Below are 25,794 nucleotides of genomic sequence, written 5' to 3'. Positions count from 1 at the left end.
CGGCACACAGACCCTTCATTGACACAGAATCAGAAGGAGGCCATTCAGCCCATCAGTCTGTACCGACCCTCCAAAAGAGCATCTGACCTGGTCCCACTACCCTGCCTTATTCCTGTAATCCCACCCAACCTTCACATCCTTGGACACTAAGGGATAATTTAGCATAGCCAATCCAGCTAACCTGCACATCTTTGGACACTAAGGGATAATTTAGCACAGCCAATCCAGCTAACCTGCACACCTTTGGACACTAAGGGATAATTTAGCATAGCCAATCCAGCTAACCTGCACATCTTTGAACTAAATCCAAATCATGTCCAAGTGCAATCCGAGTTATCCAGCAGTTCAGCACTAATGGGGAGAGATATTTCACAAAACAAGTAACAAAGATCCCACAGAATATTCAGTGATTCACTGTAAATCAGCACTAATGGGGAGAGATATTTCACAAAACAAGTAACAAAGATCCCACAGAATATTCAGTGATTCACTGTAAATCAGCACTAATGGATGCTGAGTGTTCATTACAGCAGTACCAGAGTCTGAGGTTAGAAATCGGTGAGTTTACTTTCCGAGTAATTCCTTCAATATCTGACAAGTTAGGTGTCTATCAAATAGCTCGAACCTGATGATTACAAACATTCAGAGCTTACACAGCCTTATCCTCGAGTTACAGAACAGGCTTTCCCCTGTCAATATACAGCTGCAGGATTGGACTGAGATCTGTTTATTGTTCATGTTCAGTTCAATGCAAATTTAAAACAAGGTTTGCAGAGATGATGTTCTATTCACGCATGAATGAGAGATGCTGTGGGACACACACCAAGTCCAATAAGGCTGCTTTACATCAGAAATAAATTCCTAACTATCAGAATAAACAGTCCTGGATGTGATTAACAGCAGCAATAACAGCAGAATCACACCCCTGTAATCACTGGCGAACTCGCTGGTGTCTCAGCAGGTTGTATGACTGGGTAAATCCCTTCTGGCAGGTGGAACAAGTGAATGGCTTTTCTTTGCTGTGAACCTGCTGGTGCCTCAGCAAAGTGGATGACTGGGTGAATCCTTTCCCACACTCAGTGCAGGTGAATGGTCTCTCTCCCGAGTGATTATCCTGGTGTGTGAGCAGAAGTTTTCTGCTTTTAAAGCTCTTCTCACAGTCAGAACATTTAAATCGTCTCTCAGTCATGTGAACATGTTGGTGGGCAGCGAGATGGAATAATCAAGTGAATCCTTTCCCACACACATGGCAGGTGAACAGTCTCTCCCCAGTGTGGATTCGCTGGTGTACAGTGAGGTCGCCTTTTCTCCTGAACCCAGTCCCGCAGTGAGAACACGTGAACGTTCTCTCATCAGTGAACACGTTGATGACGCCGCAGTTCCTCAGAACTTTTATAACACTTCCTGCAGTCTGGGCATTTAAACGGTCTCTCATCACTGTGAGCACATTGGTGTTTCTGCAGGTTGGATGATCGATTAAATCCCTTCCCACATTCAGAGCAGGTGAATGGCCTGTCTCCAGTGTGAATGTGCTCATGTGCCACAAGGTGGAAAGATGGCCTGAACCCCTTCCGGCAGTGAGAGCAGCTGAACGGTGTGGAACCGGTGTGAATGTACTGGTGCTCCCTCAGTGTGCGTGGTCTTTTAAAACTCTTTCCACAATCAGTTTAATCAATTAAACTCTCTCTTGTTGGTGTGAACTCGCTGGTGTTTCTGCAGAGCAGAGAAATCAGTGCTTCCCTTCCCACACACAGAGCAGGTGACCGGCCTCTCCCCTGTGTGAATGTGCCGATGTATCAGTAGGGCCGATGACTGAGTAAATCCCTTTCCACATTAGGAGCAGGTGAACTGCCTCTCCCTGCTGTGAATGCGCTGGTGTATCAACAGGCCAGCCAACTGAGTGAATCCCTTCCCACACACTGAGCAGGTGAAAGGTCTCTCTCCAGCGTGAGTGTGTGAGTGTGTCGGTGACTTTCCAGGCCAACTGGATAATTGAATCCTCTCCCACAGTCTCCACATTTATACGGTCTTTCCCCATTGTGACTGCGCTTGTGTCTCATCAGGCAAGATGAACGGTTGAAACATTGTCCACACACACAACACAGATGCAGTTTTACCCCACTGTGAACAGTGCTTTTTCCTTCCATGTTCAAAAGCTGATGATATTCAGAAAGTGGCTCATTGGTTTAGGGATATGATTTCTGCTTCGGGCTTTTCAGTGTTGAAGCTTGCGAGAGGTCCCGGGTTCAAATCCCGGAGGTGCCCTTTAGTGTTGTTTAGGGGCTTGTTTAGCACACTGGGCTAAATAGCTGGCTTTTGAAGCAGACCAAGGCAGGCCAGCAGCACGGTTATTCCCGTACAAGCCTCCCCGAACAGGCGCCGGAATGTGGCGACTAGGGGCTTTTCACAGTAACTTCATTTGAAGCCTACTTGTGACAGTAAGCGATTTTCATTTCATTTTTTTCATCCTGAAGAATCGAGTGACTGGGTCAGATCTTGACGTGGTCTTTGACTTATGATTTTTTTTTTTTTATAAATTTAGATTACCCAATTATTTTTTCTATTAAGGGGCAATTTAGAGTGGCCAATCCACCTACTCTGCACATTTTTGGGTTGTGGGGGCGAAACCCACGCAGACACGGGGAGAATGTGCAAACTCCACACGGACAGTGACCCAGAGCCGGGATCGAACCTGGGACCTCAGCGCCGTGAGGCGGTTGTGCTAACCACTAGGCCACCGTGCTGCCCTTCTTTGACTTATGATTGTCTGAAATTTCTCATCTTCTAATACCCTGAAAAATGAATTGAAAACAGAAAGAGGGAAACATGAGAGACAAGCCACAAAAACACAAAGGCAAGTTGTGAAATTCAGCTGAACACATCTGGTAAATTGTGGGGTTGGAACTAAGGTGAAGTGGTAAGAAAGTTGCTGGAATTGTTCCAAATGTTCACTAACGTCCTTCCAAAGATTTTATATTTAAAATCTATATTAAACCTGCAATAAAATAAAATCCACAACCGCTGCCACCGAGGATAAGGGCAGCAGACACTTGGGTAAAAACACCACCTGGAAATTTCCCTCCAAGCCACTCACCACCCTGACAAGGAGACATATTGCCATTCCTCCAGGAAATTCCTGGAATTCTCCCTAACAGTACTGTGAGTGCTCCTACACCACATTAAAAAAATTTTTTAAAATAAATTTAGAGTCCCAATTCAGTTTTTCCAATTAAGGGGCAATTGAGCGTGGCCAATCCACCTAGCCTGCACATCTTTGGGTTGTGGGGGCAAAACCCACGCAAACACGGGGAGAATGTGCAAACTCCACACAGTCAGTGACCCAGAGCCGGGATCGAACCTGGGAACTCATCGTCGTGAGGCAACAGGGCTAACCCACTGTGCCACCGTGCTGCCCTCTCCAGCACCACATTGACTGCAGCAGTTCAAGAAGGCAACTCACCAGCAACTTCTCAAGGGCAACCAGGGATTGGCAATAAATGCTGATGAAACCAGCCACACCCACCTCCCATGGATGAATTTTTAAAACTGACCTGGAATATCCACGCAAATACAATCCTGACAGTTACTAGGTGCAATAGAACCAAGAATTCCTACAGTGCAGAAGGAACTCGACCCATCAAGTCTGCACCTGCCCTCTGCAAGAGCACACTACCTAGGCTCACTTCCCTGCCCTATCCCCGTAACCCCAAATAACTTGAACATCCCTGGACACAAAGGGGCAGTTTTGAACAGCCAGTCCACCTAACCTGCACATCTTTGGACTGTGGGAGCAAACCTCAGCACCCAGAGGAAAGGCACGCAGACATGGGCAGAAAGTGCAAATTCCACACAGTCACCCAATGCCAGCATTGAATTCTAGTCTCTGGCACGGTGAGGCAATAGTGCTAACCATTGCACCACCGAAATGCTTCACTCAAGTCACCCCACCTTCTGTGTTTGCATTGGACTCTGTCATTGCTGCTGCTTTGGAAAACTTTGGGGCATTTGAAATTCTCCACCAATGACCACTCCATCTTACGGGAATTGAACCCACGCTGTTGGCCTTATTGTGCACCACAAACCAGCTATCTAGCACACTGAGCTGAACCAGTTATATAGCCCCTGTATAATCACCTGAGGAAGGAGCAGTGCTCCAAAAGCTAGTGTTTGAAACCTGTTGGACTTTAACCTGGTGTTGTCAGACTTCTTACTGTGCTCACCCCAGTCCCACATCTCCACATCATCACTCCATCTTTCTGATGGATAATGGAGGGTCTGTACACATGGGTTTATGTATTACTTGATTCCTAATTTTATAAATTTCCCATTTTCCCCCAATATCCATATCACAGCAAAAAAGATCACAACTAATTAGTATTTTCGATTAGTATTTACAGCTTTGACAAAGGGTCATCTGGACTCCAAACGTGAAATGAAAAAATGAAAACGTTAGCTCTTTCCTCTCCACATGCTGCCAGACCTGCTGACATTTTCCAGCACTTTCACTTTCGTTTTAGTATTTTCGATGGCAATTGTTTTACCCAGCATTCCCCGCGGTAGTGAATGTCCCCTATTCACACCAGAGTAATGTATCGCCCAGTATGGGAGCATGCGCAGTGTAAGTAATGGCGATGGGCAGAGTTGCTCTTTTGTCGTCTCTGCAGCGGGAAGGATGAGGAAACTCTGAGGGATCGATGGGGACGGATCTGGATAGGGAGGGTTTCTAAATACCTGGTGAGGGCCTCAAACCCCGAATGTCACTCTGCAAGTCCCGCGTTTCCGTTTCTGGGTTTTTTTTCCCCAGACACAGCTTATGGATAACGGTCGCCATTCTGGTTCAGCGCGGAGCGCATGCGCTGTGGCCTTTAGACGTTATAGAGAGTAGGCGGAGCTTCAGGTTTCTGTTCTCACCGGGTCCTAGTGTCCGGGGGACTAGTGTCCGGGTCCTAGTGTCCGGGTCAGACACCATCCAGGACAGCACGTTTTAAAACATATTCCCCACTTTCGGGTTGGGCATGATGTTCTTGGCCTCGAGGGGTATTTGGGTCATATAATTTTAATTTTTTTAAATGAATTTAAAGCATCCAGTTCTTTTATTCCAATTATGGGGCAATATACCGTGGCCAATTCAGCTCCCCTTTCTTTTGGGCTGTGTGGAAGACATACACAGACACGGAGAGTATGTGTAAACGCCGCACGGACAGTGACCCGGGTCCGGGTCTTTGGCACCGTGAGACAGCAATGCTTCCCAATTTGGGCCTCATATTTATTTTCAATCATAGGTTACAGCCCCTAATAATAATAACCTTTTATTGTCACAAGTATGAAGTTTCTGTGAAAAGCCCCTAGTCGCCACAATCCGGCGTCTGTTTGTGTAAGCTGGTACGGGAATTGAACCCATGCTATTGGCCTTATTCTGCATCACAAACCAGCTATCTAGCTCACTGAGTTAAACCAGCTAGATAGCCCCTGGATAGTTATCTGAAGGAACTGCTTCTCCATTTGGTTTATACTTCAACCCCACACTCCTAATCACTGCCTGCCCAGTGTGGAGGGGACTGAATAAGTCAGAGGATCTGCTCCTGGACCTGCTCTTGGGCCTGATTAAAGCAGCAATTTACAGAGCGGCGGGGGGTTAACTCTGGCTGTCAGTCCCTCTTCTGTGGTCTTGTCAATCCCTGGGTGGTCCTGGAGAGGTGGGCGTACGGTGTCTACCGGAACTCGTGAGACCTTCCACACCGGTGGACACCTCAGGGTACAGGATGTCTCATAGACACTGGAAACAACATTCTGGTTTAGTTGAGAAGGACGTTTGATTGGACCACAAGTTTGGGGAAACAAGAGAGGAAAAAAATCATAGAAACTGGAATTGTCGGTTCTAAATTTCTATCCTGCACTAATGGTAATCCTGACACTGTCAATGTCTTTTACAAGGTACAAGAGGACGATGATTTGCAGATGGGAAACTCAAACCAAACATCATATCGAGATCTGACAGAGTCACTCAATTCATGAGCACCTGAATACCATCGGTCTTTGAATGTGGAAGGAGAAATGTTTGTCTGTTCTGTCCGTGGGAAAAGATTTCAAACATCAGTGTGACTGGAAAAGCACCGAGACCCACACACAACCGAGTGAGAGTGATCCAGTGAACTGACTGTGGAAAGAGCTTTAACCAGTTACACAGCTTGAAAAAACATCACCCCATTCACTGTCGTGTTCTGTGTGTGGACGAGGCTTCCACTGACCATCCAAACTGGACATACACAACAACACCGACACCACGGAGAAACCGTGGAAATGTGAGGATTGTGGGAAGGGATTCAATTACCCATCCCTGCTGGAAATGCATCGACGCAGTCACACTGGAGAGAGGCCGTTCACCTGCTCCATGTGTGGAAAGGGATTCATTCAGTCATCCCACCTGCGGACCCACCAGCAAGTTCACATTGATGAGGGGCTGTTTAACCAGTCAGACTGTGATAACAACTCTAAAAGCTCAGAGGACCTGGTCACGCAGCAGGTTGTTCGCACTGAGAGACAATTCAGCTGCTCTCACTGTGGGAAGCTATTCAAACGATCACAGAATCTCATTGAACACGAGCGCACTCACACTGGGGAGAGACCATTCACCTGCTCTGTGTGTGGGAAAGGATTCACACGATCATCCCACCTCGCTACTCACAGACTGGTTCACATGGATAACAGACCTTTCAAATGTACTGAATGTGAGAAGAGTTATAAAACCACAAGTGATCTGCTGATACACCAGCGAGTTCACAATGAGGAGAGGCCCTTCAGATGTACAGTGTGTGGGAAGGGATTTACTCAGTTATCTGGCCTCCAGAAACACCAGCGAGTTCACACTGGGGAGAGGTCATTCACCTGCTCCTTATGTGGAAAGGGATTCATTTATTTAACCAGCCTCAGATCACACCAACTTGTTCACTCGGATAAGAAACCTTTCAAATGTTCTGAATGTGAGAAGAGTTTTAAAACCACAAGTGTTTTGCTGAGACACCAGCGGGTTCACACTGGGGAGAGACCGTTCACCTGCTCGGACTGTGGGAAGGGATTCACTCGCTCATCCCACCTGCTGACACACCAGCACACTCACACCGGGGAGAGACCGTTCACCTTCTCTGAGCGTGAGAAGGGATTTACGTGGACAACTCATCTGACACAGCAACAGGTTGATAAATGTCTGCAGGGTTTGGATTCTGCTGTTGTTGCTGCTGTTAATCACATCCAGGACTGAACCATGGTCATTCTGACTGTTGGAGTTTGGTTTTGCTGATGTTAATAATCTCTGTAACTGGGCTGGAGTTTAATCCTCTGAACATATGTCAAGTGAACTAATATTATTTCAGACACACTATCGAAACCTTCATTTCACTGGGGTAAGAGGCGATTAATTGATGTCCTGTTACTGAATGTTGCATTTTTGTGGCCTTTCCTCCTTTCTAACTCCAGACTATTTCAGTTCTTACACCTTCAGTTACTCTCAAAGCCATGTCCCAGCTCCCTATCGCTTCCAGTGTGTCTGTCTTAGCTTTGGCATCCAGGGGAGGTATTGGTAGCAAACCTAGGATCACTTAACACAAAACCCAGTCATTTGTACTGGAGACCTGGTCAAGCACTAGGTTGTTCGCACTGAGGGACAGTTCAGTTGATCTCAGTCTGGGAAGCTGTTTAAATGATCACAGAATCTAATTGAACATGAACAAACTCACACTGGGAAGAGTCACATGAAAGTGGTCAGTACAAATGATACCTGGTGCTGCTCCTGACATGTTCTCCTCCACTGCATGGTGAATCAGGGTTGGTCCCTTGGCTTGATGGCAATGGTAGAGTGAGGGATATGCCAGCCTGTGAGGTTACAGATTGTGTTTAAATACTGTGCTGCTGATGGCTCACAGCACCTCATGAATGCCCAGTTTTGATCTAGATCTGTCCAATTTTTTTGTGCACTCCCAGAACTGGTTGATCTCCCTAAATGCATGACCTTACACGTTTCTGTGTTAAATTACCTATTGCCCCTGTATTGCCCACTGCACCAATCCATCTCTATTGTTTTGGAGATGATAGCTATCCTCCACAATGTCCAGAATTTGGCCAATCTTTGTGTCGTCTGCAAATTTCCTAACCATTGTTCCCTACGTTCACGTCCAAATTGTTACTATATAGCCCACATAGTAATGGTGCCAACACCGAGCCCTGTGGCACACCACTTGAAACAACTTTTCCAATTGCAAGGGCAGCCAATGAACATTATCCTTTGTCCCCGGTTACTGAGCCGGCGTTTTATCCAGTTTGCCACATTGCCCTGTGTCCCACGGGCTTTCACCTTTTGCCACGTGGGACTTTGTCAAACGCCTTGCTAAAATCTATGTGCACAACATCTACTGCACTACCTTTATCAACACTTCTTGTCACTTCCTCAAAGAATTCGATCAAATTTGTGAGGCAAGAACTTCCTTTAACAAATCCATGCTGCCTATCCCTGACCAGTCGATGCCTTTCTATGTGACAGTTAATCCTATCTCTCAGGATTCATTCTACTAATTATGAGAATCAGCTCACTGGCACAGAGAGTGGGTGAAGTGAATAGTACAGATGTGTTGAAGGGGAAACTAGACAAACACAAGAGGGAGAAGGGAATAGAGGATTACAATGAGAGATTTAGATATGGAAAGATGGGAGCAGCTCAAGTGGAGCAGAAACTCCAGCAGGGACTGGTTGGGCTGAATGGTCTGTTGCTGTGCTGTATATCCTGTGGAATCGAGCTCTGAATCCACTGTGTTATTTCTGTTTGTGTCGGGAAGCAGCATGACGTTAAACTGAGGACTATAATCAAAATCTCCCAGGCCACTGACCTTCCCACCCTGCTGTGTGGAGCAGAATCCTGGGGATGCGGGAGCTACAGCTCTGGAACTCTTCCAGCAAAGACCCCCCGAGGACCATCATAAAAATTCAATAGCAGGAGAAAAATCTCAAAACAACCAGGTTCCCCATTGTGCTGGGCTCAACAGCATAGAGACCATCCTCCAGACCAGTCAACTTAGCAGCCAGGTCATGTCTCCCACATGGATGACTATAAAATCCCCAAGCAGACCTTCAATGGGGATTGTCTCAGGGCACACAACATCAAGGTGGTCAGTACAAATGATATAAGGACATTCAAAATAGGATCCTTACAAACGTCTGCACTGCAGACTACCTCTCTGGGAAAAGACTGCAATCGACCGGTCCATGTGGAAGCAAGACTGAAATCGGTTCAGTTTGTTTCAAGGACCATCAACAGCAAACTCATAACATCTGACATTCCCAGACAAAGACCAGAAGTGGAGCAGCTACAAAGGTTCCCCCTGAGCACCAACAACAACATAAACTGCCAGTTCTGTGGACGTCCATGTCGTCCCACATCAGACCCTCAGTCACAATAGGATCCACAGAAACCAATGTAATTAATGTCAGCTTGGAGATACTCGAACAATGAGGAGTTGACCCCAACATTATCCCTGTTCTCCGGATGGGATTACTGTACTCTGTCTGTATTATTGCAGAGCTGTTAATGAAGTCAGCAAAAGACAATCTGTTGTTGGGAGCTTGATTATAGAAATACAGAAAATTGAAGGAGTGGCCATTTTGCTCTTCGAGCCTGCTGCCTCATTCATTATGATCATGGCTGATTTCCCAACTCAGTAACCTATTCCTGCTTTTCCCTCATATCCTTTGATCCCTTTAGCCCCAAGCTCTATATTATCTGGTGGCTGAAACAACAGGATTCAATATTTAGAATCAAGAAGATGAGCAAGGATGTGTTCATCAGGGCCCAATTATCCAGCTGGATATTCACAGGGGAAAGTCAGTCTGTTATCGAACACATTGAGGGAATTGAACAGAGAAAAGTCCCAATTTTAAGAACCCCGTAAATCATTTGTAAATATCTGTCAAATGTTGGCAGGTTCCAACTGTCGATTTCCATCACGTTGAAGTCAGTAAGAGGCATGAGGGTGGTTATTCTGGAACTAAAAAACACCAGTTAGATCACAGCTAGAATACCCAGTACAGTTCTGGTCACCACATTACAGGGAATAGGGAATAGCTCATTCTCAGCCAGTACAAACATAGTGGGCTGAATGGCCTCCACTGTGTTGGAAACTTTTAGGATTCTGTGATGACAAGTGGTCCTTGTGTTTTTATCCAAGACAGACCTCGGCCCAGTCATTTGCTCCAAGTGTTGATGTGATGGTTCAAGCCAAGAGGTGTGTTGTGGAAACTGTGGTTAAAGCTTGTATTTCTAGAGACAGATGCACATTGAAAAGGGAAACGGAGAAAAGAAACTGACTCTCAGCTGCCAAGGAATCTAAGACTGAAACTGAGTAGAATCGTATAAAAGGACAAAGAGAACCCTCAGAGCTCAGTCACAGATTGTGGGTTCAGTGGTGCAGTACAGGCAAGTTGAGGAGTCTGGACCCAGAAGCAGAAAATAAGTGAAGATAACGTTTCTGAAGATAACACTGGTGGCGATACAGACCATAAGATATAGGAGCAGAATTAGGCTATTTAAGCCATTTAATCCATTGGGTCTGCTCCACCATTGAATCATAAAATAGGACTGAGTCAGCACGGCTTTGTCAAAGGGAGGTTGTGTCTGACAAATCTGTCAAGAGTTATTTGCGGAGGTAACAGGCAAGTTAGACAAAAGAGACCCAGTTGATGTGATTCATTTAGATTTCCAGAAGGCCTTTGACAAGATTCCGTACAGGAGACTGTTAAATAAGTTAAGAGCTCATGGTGTTCAGGGTAATATCCTGGCATGGATAGAGGATTGGCTGACCAGCAGAAGGCAGAGAGTGGGGATAAAGGGGTCTTTTTCAGGATGGCAGCCAGTGACTGGTGTTGTGCCTCAGGGGTCTGTGCTGGGACCACAACTTTTTACAACATACATTAATGATCTGGAAGAAGGTACTGAAGGCACTGTTGCTAAGTTTGCAGATGATACAAAGATCTGTAAAGGGAAGGTAGTGTCGAGGAAGCAAAGGGCTGCAGAAGGACTTGGACAAGCTAGGAGAGTGGGCAATGAAGTGGCAAATGAAATACAATGTGGAAAAGTGTGAGTTTATGAACTTTGGAAGGAGGAATCTAGGCATTGACTATTTTCTCAATGAGGAAATGCTTCGGAAAGCAGAAGCACAAAGGGACTTGGGAGTCCTTGTTCACGATTCTCTTAAGGTTAATGTGCAGGTTCAGTCAGCAGTTAAGAAGGTAAATGCAATGTTAGCATTCATGTGAAGAGGGCTAGAATACAAGACCAGGGATGTACTTCTGAGGCTGTATTCAGCTCTGGTCAGACCCGATTTGGAGTATTGTGAGCAGTTTTGGGCCCCATATCTAAGGAAGGATGTGTTGGCCTTGGAAAGGGTCCAGAGGGGTTTCCCCAACAATGATCCCTGGAATGAAGAACTTGTCGTATCTGGAACGGTTGAGGACTCTGGGTCTGTACTCGTTGGAGTTTAGAAGGATGAGAGGGCATGTTATTACAAGACATTGCGAGGCCTGGATAGAGTGGACGTGGAGAGGATGTTTCCACTTGTAGGAAAAACTAAAACCAGAGGACACCATCTCAGATTAAAGGGACAATCCTTTAAAACAGAGATGAGGAGGAATTTCTTCAGCCTGAGGGTGGTGAATCGGTGGTACTCTTTGCCGCAGAAGGCTGTGGAGGCCATATCACTGAGTGTCTTTAAGACAGAGATAGATAGGTTCTTGATTAATAAAGGGATCAGGGGTTATGGGGAGAAGGCAGGAGAATGGAGATGAGAAAATATCAGCCATGATTGAATAGCAGAGCAGACTCGATGGGTCAAGTGGCCTAATTCTGCTCCTCTGTCTTATGGTAGATATGTTTATTATCCCCATTCTCCTCATAATCCAATTAGAGGGCTAGGTAGTGTTGAGGAAGCAGGGAGGCTGCAGAAGTGTGAGGTTATGCACTTTTGAAGGAAGACTAGGGGCAAAGACTATTTTCTACAAAGGCTTCGAAATCAGAAGCACAAAGGGAGTTGGAAGGTCTAGTTCAGGATTCTCTAGGTTAACATGCAGGTTCACTTGGCAGTGAGGAAGGCAAATGCAATGTTCTTGATTAATAAGGGGATCAGGGATTATGGAGAAAAGGCAGGTGAATGGGGATGAGAAAAATATCAGCCATGATTGAATGGCAGAGCAGACTCGATGGGCTGAATGGCCTAATTCTGCTCCTATATTTTTTGAAGTGGAGATGCCGGCGTAGGACTGGGGTGAGCACAGTAAGAAGTCTGACACCAGGTTAATGTCCAATAGGTTTGTTACATTCACTAGCTTTCGGAGCACTGCTCCTTCCTCAGGTGAATGAAGAGGTAGTTTCCAGAAACATATATATACCTCTTCATTCACCTGAGGAAGAAGCAGTGCTCTGTATGAAACAAACATGTTGCACTTTAACCTGGTGTAAGACTTCTTACTGTCCTATATTTTATGGTCTTAATGTAATAAAACATCCCTTGGTGCTTCAGGGGTTTCAGAAAGAAGAAAATTACATTGAGTCACATCGGCTGATATTAGGGTAATAATTAGGGTAAATGGACACAATCTTTTTTTAAATATATAAATTTAGAGCACCCAATTCATTTTTTCCAAATAAGGGGCAGTTTAGCGTGTCCAATCCACCTACCCGGCACATCTTTGGGTTGTGGGGGCGAACCCCACGCAAACACGGATGCAAACTCCACACGGACAGTGACCCAGAGCTGGGATCAAACCTGAGTCCTTGGCACCCTGAGGCAGAGTGCTAACCACTGTGCCACCGTGCTACCCTTAAATGGATAAAATCTTGATTGGAGAGGGAGATTTTAACAAATATCTTTAATCAGTGCTGAGAGGTAGAAACGGTCAAGAGCTTGAGGGAGACCTTCAAAGAAACCCACGTATCAAAGATATAAAAAAAGACTCAACAGACTGTACTTAACACAAAAACAGATGTTTGTTTTTTTATCCAGAATATATAACTGAGCTGAAGTTTAACATCAGCAAAACACAGTCCAATGAACATGGTTTAGACATGAATGTCATTCCTAACAAAATCCAGTCATTATTATTTGTGAACTCGCTGGTGTTTCCGCAGGTTCGATTGTTGACGGAATCCCTGGCCACACTCGGAACAGGTGAATGGTCTCTCCCCAGAGTGAACTCACCAGTGTGTCAGCCGGGTGTATAACTAGTGAATCCCTTCCCACACACAGAACATAAAAATGGTCTACCCAAGTCTGAATGTGCTGATGAATTTCCAACTCAGATGGTTGACTGAAACCTTGCCCACATTCCCAATATTTCCACGTTTTTTCCACTGTGTGAACATGCTGGTGTTTCTGGAGTTTATGAATTAGCAAATCCCATTTTATACACAGAGCAGGTGAATGGTCTCTCCTCAGTGTGAATCCGCTGTTGTTTATGTTGGTTTAATGACTGAGTGAATTCCTTCCCACACTCGGAGCAGGTAAATGGTCTCGCCCTGGTGTGACTCCGCTGTTGTTTCCGGAGTGTGAATGAATCAGCAAATCCCTATTTAGACCCAGTGCAGGTGAATGGTCTCTCCCCAGTGTGAAGTCGCTGGTGTGTCTTCAGGGTGGATGACTGTGTGAATCCCTTCCCACACTGAGAGCAGGTGAACGGTTTCCTCCCAGTGTGAACCCGTTGGTGTGTCAGCAGGTGGGATGAAGTGGTGAATCCCTTCCCACACTTGGAGCAGGTGGACGGTCTCTCCCCATTGTGAACCCGCTGGTGTTGCCGTAAGTTGGATGAATCAGCTAATCCCTTTGCACACACAGTGCAGGTGAACGGCCTCTCTCCTGTGTGATGGCGCCGATGAAGTTTCAGGCGAGATGGGTAACTGAATCCCTTCCCACAGTCCTCACATTTCCATGATTTCTCCCCAGTCTGACTACACTTGTGTTTTGACAGGTCAGATGATCGGCTGAATCCTCGTCCACACTCAGAACACGTGTACGGTTTTTCCCCACTGTGAACGATACTTTTTCCTTTCATTTTAAAACTTTGATGATGTTCTGATGATATACGGGCGATGGTAAATTGTGAGGCTCCGTGCGATCTTGATGTGATGTTGGTTTGCGTTTCCCAAATGCAAATCCTTTGAACCTCCTGTGAAATTGATTGAAAACAGAAAATAAGGAGTGAGAGAGAACCAGAAAAACACAAAGGCAGGTTGTGAAATTGAGCTGAATGAATCTGGTCATTTGTGGGGCCGGCTCTGGGAAAATGTCACCATGAAAAAGGCTGGATTGTTGTAAAAACTCAACTGGTTCACAGATGTCCTTCAGGGAAGGGAACCTGCCAAACTGGAGTCCCACTCACTCACTCATCACCCCTGTGCTCACTGACCTACATTGGGACTCAGCTAAGCGACATCTGAATGGAACATTCACATCCCTGTTTGCAAATCTTGCTCTTCACTATTTCCAGCTACAGAGGTGTTTAATTCTTGAACCGCAGTTCAAACATAAATACTTACATTCAGGTCCTGATTAACTGAGTGACTGCCAGATTTTGATGTCAATCTTGGTTTTCCAGAGGGGGGTGGGGGAGAGGGAGAGAGCGAGAGAAAGAGAGAGAAGGGATTTTATATGTCGACAGGTGGTTGTCCTTCTTCCCACGGACATTTTGCATTGTTTTCCAAGGGTCACACTAGCCCCAGAGACATGGAACCCCTCACAGGTAACAGAGCAGAGCACTAAAAGCTCAAAGGTATTGATAAATGCTCAGACATACTTAGCTGTGAAACAGTTTCACTGTTTTCCATATTAAAATCTCCCACTGTCGCCTGCAGCTGGAAAGATATCAGAAGCTCTGTAGTCGGAGGAAAAAGCTCCCAGTTGAGGAGAACGGGGATGATTTCACCATGCAATTGGAGGTGCCTGATGACATCACAGACAGGAAGACAGAGCATCTGGATCTGTGCAAACCAGTGGTCACCACACATTATGGAGGATGTGATGGTCCTTGAGAGAGTGCAGGGGAGACTTACCAGAATAGTTCCAGGAATGAGGGATTTGAGTAGCAATGTTAGGTTGGAGAAACTGCGGTTGTTCTTCTTGGAGCAAAGGAGAATGATAGAGGTGTTCAAGTTTCTGATTGGTCTCAGTAAAGTAGCTAAAGAAATGTTTCTTCTACCAGCCGATTGTAAAAGGATTTCAGGACACAGATTTAAGATTTGGAGCAAGAGCTACAGGGTGATGTAAGAAAGAAATTTTGCAGTGAGTGGTAATGATTTGGAGCTCAATGCTTACGCTGAAAGTGCGATAATATCCAGGACCTGATGAATCGAGTGATGCTGTCAGCGTTTGATGTCAGGTTTTGTTTATGTTTTCTGTCTGCAAATCCTTTTCTAATACCCTGAAAATGAAAGTAACAAAAGCCATCTGTCAGTCCAAAATCGAAATTCAACTGGACCTGGGTCCAGTTTCATGTGCACCACTAGAGATTACCCTCAAAACCTCTTTCAGCTTTGGACAGGACCAAAACGTTTGAACGTGGTTTGAGCATACTAGGGAACAAGCAATTCTGGATTTGGTGATGTGTAAAGTCAGCAGAGGACAACTAAAAAAGCAATAAGGGGCGAGAGGATGAAATATGAGTGCAAGCTACCTAGTAATATAAAAGAAGATAGGAAGAGTATATTTTTTATATATAAAAGGTATATACATACCTTTCAATATTTAAAAGATAAGAATGTGGCAAAAATAGACATTGGACCACTGGAAAATGTAACAGAAGTAATAATAACAAACAAAATAAATAACAGAAGAACTGAATAGTTACTTTGCATCAGTTTTCACTGTGGAGTACACCTGTTGAATGTCAGAGCTGCAGGAGAATCAGAGGGCAGAGGTGAGCGCAGTGGTCATCGCTAAGGAGAAGTTCTCAGTAAACTGAAAGGTCTGAAGGTGGATAAATCACCTGGACTGGATGGACTACACCCCAGGGTTCTAAAAGAGATAGCTCAAGAGATTGTGGAGGCATTGGTGGTGATCTTTCAGGAATCACTGGAGACAGGAAGGGTCCCAGAGGACTGGATAGTCGCTAATGTAACACTGCTGTTTAAGAAGGGAGGGAGGCAGAAGATGGGAATTTATAGGCCGGTTAGCCCAACTTCGGTAATTGGTAATATTTTAGAGTCCATTATTAAAGATGAGATCGTAGAATTCTTGGAAGTGCATGATAAAATAAGACTGAGTCAACCCGGTTTTGTCAAAGGGAGGTCATGTACGGTAGCATTGTGGATAGCACAAACGCTTCACAGCTCCAGGGTCCCAGGTTAGATTCCCAGCTAGGGTCACTGTCTGTGCGGAGTCTGCACATCCTCCCCGTGGGTGAATGGGTTTCCTCCGGGTGCTCTGGTTTTCACCCACAGTCCTAATATGTGCGGGTTAGGTGGATTGGCCATGATAAATTGCCCTTAGTGTTGGGTGGAGTTACTGGGTTATGGGGACAGGGTGGAGGTGTTGATCTTGGGTAGGGTGCTCTTTCCAAGAGCCGGTGCAGACTCGATGCGCCGAATGGCCTCCTTCTGCACTGTAAATTCTATGATGATGATGACCCAGCGGGGAATCGAACCTGGTACCCTGGGGCTGTGAAGTCACAGTACTATCCACTTATGGTACCGTGCTGCCCACGTCAGACTACCATCTTCCTACAGATGCTGCCAGACCTGCTGAGACTTTCCAGCATTTTCTCTTTCGTTTCATATTCCAGCACCCGCAGTAATTTGTATTTATTCAGATTTATGCTGTTGGGGTGAAGAGTGGGGGCGGGGGGGAGGGGGAGTGGATCATTGGGGTTGGCGAGAGGTGAAGATTGACAAAGATGTCTTAGATGGAAAGACAAAGGGAATGTAAATGCCGGTGATCAAGGCTAAAAGGGCTGCTAATAGTGGCACATTCAGATATTAGAATGTGTTAATGGCAGAACAAAGGTAAGCAGCGTGTCAAAGGACAGTAGGAATAGGGAGCTGTGGGGTGGGGGTAATGTTAAAGGGAAAACAGATCAGTGGAAGGCGGTGAAGGGGGAGGAGAGATTTCACAGTCTGAAGTTGTTGAACTGAAGGTTAAGTCCGCAAGGCTGTAATTGGTTCCTTGGCTTTGTGCTGAGCTGCATGGGATCACTGCAGTAGGCCAAGATCGGACATGTGGACATGAGAGCAGGACAGTGAGTTGAAATAGAAAGCGACAGGAGAGTCTGCCACCAGCTTGTCGATGGAGCGAAGGTGTTTTGCAAAGCGGTCACCCAGTCGGCATTTAGTCTCTCCAATGCAGAGTAGATGGCATTGGGATCAGCAAATGCAACAGGCCAGATTGAAGGATGTCTGAAAGTAATGTGTACTCAAAAGGACAGACACAAACGATACTGTAACTGACTTAAAGGAAATGCCAGAGACTTAACTGGACCAGCTTTCAGACAGAAAAAACGGTCTTCCTGATGGAGAAACAGGAAAAGCCACTCAGCGAGATGTGGAAATCCAGGCTCAGTGCGGATTTGCTGTCAGCCCTCCTTTCTTATACATGAACGGGATTTAGGCTGCAGAATGTTACACACCCAGAACAAAGATGGTCAAATATAATGAAGATATCATTCTTAAGTCTCTGACCTGTGACTTAGAGGAAATGCCAGAGACTTAACTGAACCAGCTTTGAGAAAGAAAAAACGGTCTTCCTGATGGAGAAACAGGAAAAGCCAGTGTGGGAATCCAGGCTCAAAGTTGATTTACAGTTACCCCTCCTTTCTTATACATGAAGGGTATTTAGGCTGCAGCATGTTACACACCAAAACACAAAGAGGTCAAATATAATTAACATTTCATTCTTAAATCTCTGACCTGTGAAGATATTTGATTGTGTTTAAAAGCTGACTGTGGTCAATCTCACAATGAACACAAGGGCACTTGTATTACCCAGTGACACGATTTAGTTTCTCTGTCAGTCACGTTTGCTGTTTTATATTTTTGTTCTATATTTCAGAGTCTCGATTTCAAATCAGGACATTACTTTCAAATCATAATATGTTTGGAGTAATGGAACATTTCAAAAAATAAATTTAGAATACCCAATTCATTTTCCCAATTAAGGGGCAATTTAGCATGGCCAATCCACCTACCCTGCACATGAGGGTGAAACCCACGCAAAGAAGGGGAGAATGCGTGAACTCCAGACCCTGCGCCGAGAGGCAGCAGGGCTACCACGGCGCCACCATGCTGCCCTGAGTAATGGAACATTACATGATTGAACAGAAAGCATCTGTGGGGGCAGCACGGTAGCGTTGTGGACAGCACAATTTCTTCACAGCTCCAGAGACCCAGGTTCGATTCCGGCTTGGGGCACTGTCTGTGTGGAGTCTGCACATCCTCCGCGTGGGTTTCCTCCGGGTGCTCCGGTTTCCTCCCACAGTCAAAAGATGTGCAGGTTAGGTGGATTGGCCATGATAAATAGCCCTTAGTGTCCAAAATTGTCCTTAGTGTTGGGTGGGGTTACTGGGTTATGGGGAGGCTGATACAGGAATCGAACCGTGCTGCTGGCCTGCTTGGTCTGCTTTAAAAGCCAACGATTTAGCCGAGTGAACTAAACCAGCTATTTTGTAGTCTTGTCAACTGAGCCATCTGCTGGGGTTCAATCCCAGCTCTGGGTCACTGTCCGTGTGGAGTTTGCACATTCTCCGCGTGTTTGCGTGGGTTTCGCTCCCACTACCCAAAAATGTGCAGATTAGGTGGATTGGCCACGCAAAATTGCCCCTTAATTGGAAAAAATGAATTGGGTACTCTAAATTCGGTATTCCTAAATTTATCTTTAAAATTTGAGACATCTGTCTCATTTAGTGTGAGGAAAGTTTGCACAAACTAATTTTGAAACTGAATATTACCGGGATGTTCAGGACGCAATGAGCAGGAAACAGATGTTCCCATTTTAACACAGTTCACATATTAGCAGTTTGTTCATGTACAACTGAATTTAATGGGTTTACAGATGCAGATGAACAAATGTAATCACCATTTCAAACATGTCTAAATGTACAATAAAAGCAACTTACTGTGGATGCTGGAATCTGAATCAGAAACACAAATACTGGACCCTCTCAGCAGGTCTGGCAGCCTCTGTGGAGAGAGATGGCAGCTGCCGTTTCGAGTCTGGGTGACGCTTTGTCTAAACTGGAGAACTGGAAATCTGGTCAGATTTATACTGTGGGGAGGGGGAGGGGGAGGGGAACATTGGGGCTGGATAGGGGGCCAGCGATAGGGGGAGGAGGACTAAGATGCCTTGGAAGGAAAGTAAGAAGTCTTACAACACCAGGTTAAAGTCCAACAGGTTTGTTTCAAACACGAGCTTTCGGAGCACGGCTCCTTCTTCAGGTGAAGGAGCCGTGCTCCGAAAGCTCGTGTTTGAAACAAACCTGTTGGACTTTAACCTGGTGTTGTAAGACTTCTTACTGTGCTCACCCCAGTCCAACGCCGGCATCTCCACATCTTGGAAGGAAAGACAAAGGGAATGCAAAAGGCGGTGATCAAGGCTAAGAAAGGTGCTGATGGCGCATTAAGAGATGAGAATGTGTTAATGGCAGAACAAAGGTAAGCAGGGTACCAAAGGACAGCAGGAACAGGGAGCAGATTGCTCAGGTGGGGGGAGGGGGAGGCAATGGTGAGGGAAATTTCCCTTATTCGAAACATTATTGACCTCACTCGTCTAATTTGCAGATGAGTTGTATCCTTGCTATTTGTTGTTCAATAGTTAAGCGAATGCATTACCTTACACCCGTAAAGTTTCAACTGATACCCTGCAAAATACTCTGTGATGGAGACTGGCAGGAATCGCAGTCAGAGTTCACACCTGTTAATTCTGAATGGTTTTCTAATGTGCTGTGATAGTTGATGATTCTAATGCCGGGTCGATTTCTCCGCCACTTGTCTAAGTTTTCAGTTGGATAGCACTCTGACAATAGAAGGTCCTTCAGTGCAATAAGGACGCACAGTTTACTATTCTCGGTCAGTGCGCTAAGCGCTGTCCCCTGTTTCTGTGGTGTAGAGATTATCATGTTAGCTTTACAACATAAAGGCCCTCGGTTTAAACCTTATCAAACATTATCAACCCCCATTCATTTTTGTGTGTGGAAAAGTTACATGATTGTCATTTTCATTATTCATTTACACCCATCCGGAATTGCCCTTGAATTGGGTCGCTGAGTGAATCTGCCGTGTGGAACCCCGGTCCCCAGAGCTTCAGCCTGGTTCTCTGCTTTACTGATCCAGAGCCAGTTACACTATTCCCCCACCAGCCACTCCCCCAGTGAATCCACTGTCCAATATTACCTGGTCCAGAGCCAGTTACACTATTCACCCACCAGCCACTCCCCCAGTGAATCCACTGTCCAATATTACCTGGTCCAGAGCCAGTTACACTATTCACCCACCAGCCACTCCCCCAGCGAACCCACTATCCAATATTACCTGGTCCAGAGCCAGTTACACTATTCACCCACCAGCCACTCCCCCAGTGAACCCACTGTCCAATATTACCTGGTCCAGAGCCAGTTACACTATTCCCCCACCAGCCACTCCCCCAGTGAATCCACTGTCCAATATTACCTGGTCCAGAGCCAGTTACACTATTCACCCACCAGCCACTCCCCCAGTGAATCCACTGTCCAATATTACCTGGTCCAGAGCCAGTTACACTATTCACCCACCAGCCACTCCCCCAGCGAACCCACTGTCCAATATTACCTGGTCCAGAGCCAGTTACACTATTCACCCGCCAGCCACTCCCCCAGTGAATCCACTGTCCAATATTACCTGGTCCAGAGCCAGTTACACTATTCACCCACCAGCCACTCCCCCAGTGAATCCACTGTCCAATATTACCTGGTCCAGAGCCAGTTACACTATTCACCCACCACCCACTCCCCAGTGAATCCGCTATCCAATATTACCTGAATATAATAACTTTCAAGCATGTGTCATTCGCTCTGACATGTACCTCACAATGCATTCAGGATTAGCTGAAAATTGCCGGCACATTGAGCAGGAACACAGATGCTCCAATTTTGACTCGGCACAAATATCAACAGTTCGTTCAATGGCGCCAAATGCAGGTCAGAGGCTGGGAATCCTGCAGCGAGTAACTCACCTCCTAACCCCACAAAACCTGACCACCGTCTACAAGGCACATGTCGGGAGTGTGATGAAATACTCTCCACTTGCCTGGATGGGTGCAGGAACTCACCAAAGGCATCTCAGACAGCACCTTTCAAATCCAAGACCCTGACACCCTGAAAGTTTCCTTCCCAGCCACTCCCCATCCTGACTGGGAAATATATCGGCTGTGCCTTCACTGTCACTGGGACATAATCCTGGAACTCCCTCCCTAACAGCACTGTGGGTGTACCTACACCAATAGACTGCAGCTGTTCAGGAAGCAGCTCACCACCACCTTCTCAAGGGCAAAGAGTTCTGGGCAATAAATCCTGGCCTCCCCAGTGATGTTCACATCCCCGAATGAATCAAATGAAACAGACACACAGCTGCCTGAATCCACCATCATGGGGTCACCTGGATTAGTGAATAGAGATAAGTGAATGTCCACTCACAGACAAGCTTTTTCAAAATGTCTCGATTTTCTCGGGAACGTATTGATTCCCTGCAGTGTGAGCTCAGCTTCTCAAAGCAAACCCAACGTGAACCGATCCCGCTGTCTGCACTGGAAAGAAATGAACAAAATCTGCAGTTTGGCCAATAAGGGCTCTTCCGGGATTTGAACCCGGGATCTCTCACATTTTCATGCAGCATAAACCCCGAAGCGACAATCTTACCCCTAGACCAACGAGCCGGTTGAAAGAGATGATTGAGGCAACAGATACTTTCATTGCCACCCACAGCCAATCAGATACCTGCGGAAAATGCTGGGAAATCTCAAGCAGTCAGGCAGCTTTTGTGGACAGGGAAACAAAATTCATCTTTCACCTCCTTGACCTTCCATTGAAATCGGGAAAGGTTAGAAATGTAGTACGTTTTAACGAAGTGAAATCCCGGAGGGAGGAAACAGAACAACAGGAAAGGGTTCTGATAGGGGGCAAGTCAGGAGAGATTAAATGAAAAAAGGCCTTGGCTTTCGTAGCCACAGGGTGAAGTTAGCATCAAATCAGAGAATGATTACACCACAGATTCAGGCCATTCGGGCTACTGTGTCTGTGCTAGCTCTCTGTCAGAGCAATGGAAGATACAAAGAAACAAAAGATATGTCTGCCGGAGCTATCAATGGCAGATTGATCAACAACTGCCGCTCGACACAAAGAACAAGTGGAAACAAGATTGAAACCCAAATCTGCGATGTAAGGACACACAAAATGGGTGCAGCATTTACAGTGTGAAACTGCTGAACACACACTGAGTGTGAAAGCTGTATTCAGCCCAGTGGAAAGATGCGCTGCTGTTCCTCGAGTGTTTGTTGAGATTCTTTCGAACTCTGCACATGTGCTGTATCATTCTAGAAAACAGAATATTCAGTTTCACAGAAGCTTATTTTGTCCGTTTGCATGATGGCAATGTGGAATTCGAAACACAAACAGACCAGCCATGGTCTCAGTGAATAGCAGGACAGGCTGAAGGGACCGAATGGCCGACTTCTGCTTCTATCTCATCTGCTTGTATGTGCTACCGTGTGTGTATCATGCTATAAAACAAACCAGTTAGTATCACAGAATCAAATGTCGTCTGTTTGCATGATGGGAATGTGGAATTCGAAACACAAACAAAGCAGCCAGCTTATTGAACAGTAAGAAGTCTTTAAACACTAGGTTAAAGTCCAACAGGTTTGTTTCCAATCACTAGCTTTTGGAGCACAGCTCCTTCATCGGGTGAATGAAGAGGTGGGTTCCATAACCACATATATCGACAGTCAGTGATGCAAGGTGATACGTTGAAATGCGAGTCTTTGTATCATTGACTGTCTATATATCTGGTGGTAGAACCCACCTCTTTACACACCCCATGAAGGAGCTGTGCTCCGAAAGCTCGTGTTTGAAACAAACCTGTTGGACTTTAAACTGGTGTTGGAAGACTTCTTACTGTGCCCACCCCAGTCCAACGCCGTCATCTCCCCATTTTATTGAATAGTAGAACAGCCTGAAGGGGCCGAATGGCCAACTTCTGCTTCTATTTCACCTGCTCCTCTGTTTGAAAGCAGAGAGGAACCATTGACTGAGACAGCAACTTAAGGTGAATATTATGGCGGGTATTTGATGAGGAAACATGTGGCCATGTCGCCCTCTGGTGGACATGATCGGAACTTTACAGCGTTCGGACATTTGATGGAAACAGAAAATGAGAGTATCAGTTCCAGGGGAATAAATGCAGCAGGGGAAACAGATCCTGCAGTTTGTCCATAAACATCACTGGCACCGACACCAGTTGAACGGGCAGGAAATAAAAGTTAGTTTTATCGGTGTGGTTCGTTATTCATTGTGCAGCTCAGAGCGGGAAATACCTGCAGACAGGAAGGAGCTGGGAATTTCCAAACTTACATTCATTCACTTGTTGTTTTATGTTCTGGTCAGTGTTACTCCAGCCTGGCCATTCACCAACTGCATTTCCCCACAAACAGACACTGGACACGATCCCACAACTGGCAGCTCATTCTTTCTGTTTTTCGGGGATGACCTCCCAGGCTGGGAACAGCATTGGTGTATTTTACATTGTCACCAAATTCAACCCTGACTCCAATCCAATCCGCCGGGGGGGGGGGGGGGGGGGGGGGATCCTGAGAGAATTTCCCCCAGAGTTGTGAAGAACTTTGGGATAAATAGTCTGTGTGACGTATTGAACCAATTTGTAACAATTGCATTTCACTGTGGGCCAGTGGCGCAATGGATAACGCGCCTGACTACGGATCAGGAGATTCCAGGTTCGACTCCTGGCTGGCTCGTGGTAAAACTTTCGACATCAGTTTGCAAAGTCCATGAAAAATGCATATTGAATAACTTTTACCCAATTCAGTTGATTCAATTTAGATTATTAGATTTACTTTTAGTAGCCTTTTTGACAAATTCCAGTATATTCTAAAGAGACAGAAACTGACACAAATCAGATGGCAGAAATGTTGGGAATGGAGGGTTTAGTGAGAGGGAGGAACTGAAGGAGATCAATATTGGTGGAATCATACAATCCCAACAGTGCAGGAGGAGACCATTCGGCCCATCGAGTCTCCACAGACCCTTGGAAAGGGCACCCTAACTCGACCCACACCCCTCGTAACCCAGTCATTTCGCATGGCCAATCCACCCAGCCAGCTTTGCCCTTTGAGCCATTTAATTCCTGACTTGTGACTGCTGGGGGGTGGGGTGGGGGGGGGGGGGGGGGGGAGGAGGTGAGTTACTTACTGCAGGATTCCCAGCCGGTCTTTTAGTGTTAATCAATTTAATATATTAACAGAGACAATCCCAGCCTCTAAACTGCATTAATCGCCATTGAACGAACTGTTAATATTTGTGCCGAGTCAATATAGGAGCATCTATGTTCCTGCTCAGTGTGCCGGCAATTTTCAGCATTTCTGCTTCTCCTGAATGCATTTTCCGGCATATATGAGAGCAAATGACATTTGCTTTGTAAGGTATTATATTCAGGTAATAATCGAGAGCGGATTCACTGGGGCTGATAGTTGGTGTTGAGTTGTGTTATTGTCACTAAACTGGCAATGCAGAGAATCAGGCTGAAGCTCTGGGGACCGGGGTTCCACACGGCAGATTCCCTCAGTTCAAGGGTTATTCGGGATGTGTGACAATGAAAATGTCAATTATGCAACTTTTCCCAAACACTTAATCGAATGGGATTCGATAATGTATTTACGCGGTTACCAATCCAGGGTTTTTTTAAAGTGTAAAATAAACATGACAACCGCCACACCACATAAACAAAACACCGAGTTTGACCCTCTGACCGAGATCAGGAAACCTGCATTCTTGTTGCACTGAAGAAACTCCTTTTGAGGGAGTTCAATTCGGCTGAAAACTTAGACAAGCGGCAGAGAAATTGATTTAACATTATTATTCGAATCAGAAGATGTCGCAGCTCATTGGAAAACCATTCACACTTAACACGTGTGAACTCTCTGACCGATTCCACCCAGTCCCCATAATGGTGGATTTTGTAGGATATCATTTGAAACGGGTGGAAGGTCATGGATTCTCTTAATGAGTAAACAGAAAACAATTCATCGCCATAATGTTTCTGCCCGGTTTCGAACCGGGGACCTTTCGCGTGTGAGGCGAACGTGATAACCACTGCACTACAGAAACCGCTGGCTCACGTTCACTCTAATGAGCCTGTGTAGAAAGCGGACACTGTTCTGTCACTCAGTCACACTTTGGGACCTTTGTTTTTTAGAATTCGGCTGTTCTCATTAGGAATGCTGCAGAGAGACTAATAAATCAATGTAACCATAAATTGGCAAAACGCAATAAGCGGCACTTCGATCACCTCGACCAGCTTTTCAAAAGAACAATCCTTTGATTAGTCTCAATGTTTTTCTGTTTGAATGGCCTTGAGTTTTCTCCATTACAGCTGATCGTCCAATTCGCTTTTGACAAAGGAATTTCTGTCGAATCCACGTCCAGTTTGACTTAATGATCAAGTTTCACTGGACCAGAAGATGTGAACACGGAAATTATGTAGTTTACGATATAAACAATATGTAATGATGCAAT

The 25,794-nt window shown here is 45.6% G+C and overlaps 1 protein-coding gene and 2 non-coding genes across 4 annotated transcripts; 2 read left to right on the top strand and 1 right to left on the bottom strand.

Annotated features, from left to right (window-relative positions):
- The first annotated feature begins 4,591 nt into the window (after positions 1-4,591).
- On the top strand, positions 4,592-7,626 carry LOC119959819 (zinc finger protein 239-like). 2 transcript variants are annotated; one of them, XM_038787910.1, is made up of 2 exons: positions 4,592-4,618; positions 5,935-7,626. In XM_038787910.1, exon 2 carries the CDS (start codon positions 6,347-6,349, stop codon positions 7,256-7,258), a length of 912 nt encoding a protein of 303 aa, XP_038643838.1. In that variant the 5' UTR covers positions 4,592-4,618; positions 5,935-6,346; the 3' UTR covers positions 7,259-7,626. The 2 variants fall into 2 exon arrangements, with proteins under 2 accessions (XP_038643838.1, XP_038643836.1); XM_038787908.1 differs by having other exon boundaries at positions 4,609-4,734.
- Positions 7,627-23,944: 16,318 nt separating this feature from the next.
- Positions 23,945-24,017, top strand: trnar-acg. The gene has a single exon. It is a non-coding gene; the product is annotated as a tRNA-Arg (tRNA).
- Positions 24,018-25,313: 1,296 nt separating this feature from the next.
- trnav-cac lies at positions 25,314-25,386 on the bottom strand. The gene has a single exon. It is a non-coding gene; the product is annotated as a tRNA-Val (tRNA).
- Positions 25,387-25,794: the final 408 nt, after the last annotated feature.

The sequence above is a fragment of the Scyliorhinus canicula genome, unplaced genomic scaffold (assembly GCF_902713615.1).
Source record: "Scyliorhinus canicula unplaced genomic scaffold, sScyCan1.1, whole genome shotgun sequence".
In the NCBI taxonomy this organism is placed as follows: domain Eukaryota; kingdom Metazoa; phylum Chordata; class Chondrichthyes; order Carcharhiniformes; family Scyliorhinidae; genus Scyliorhinus; species Scyliorhinus canicula.
This window is presented reverse-complemented; position numbering and strand designations above follow the sequence as displayed.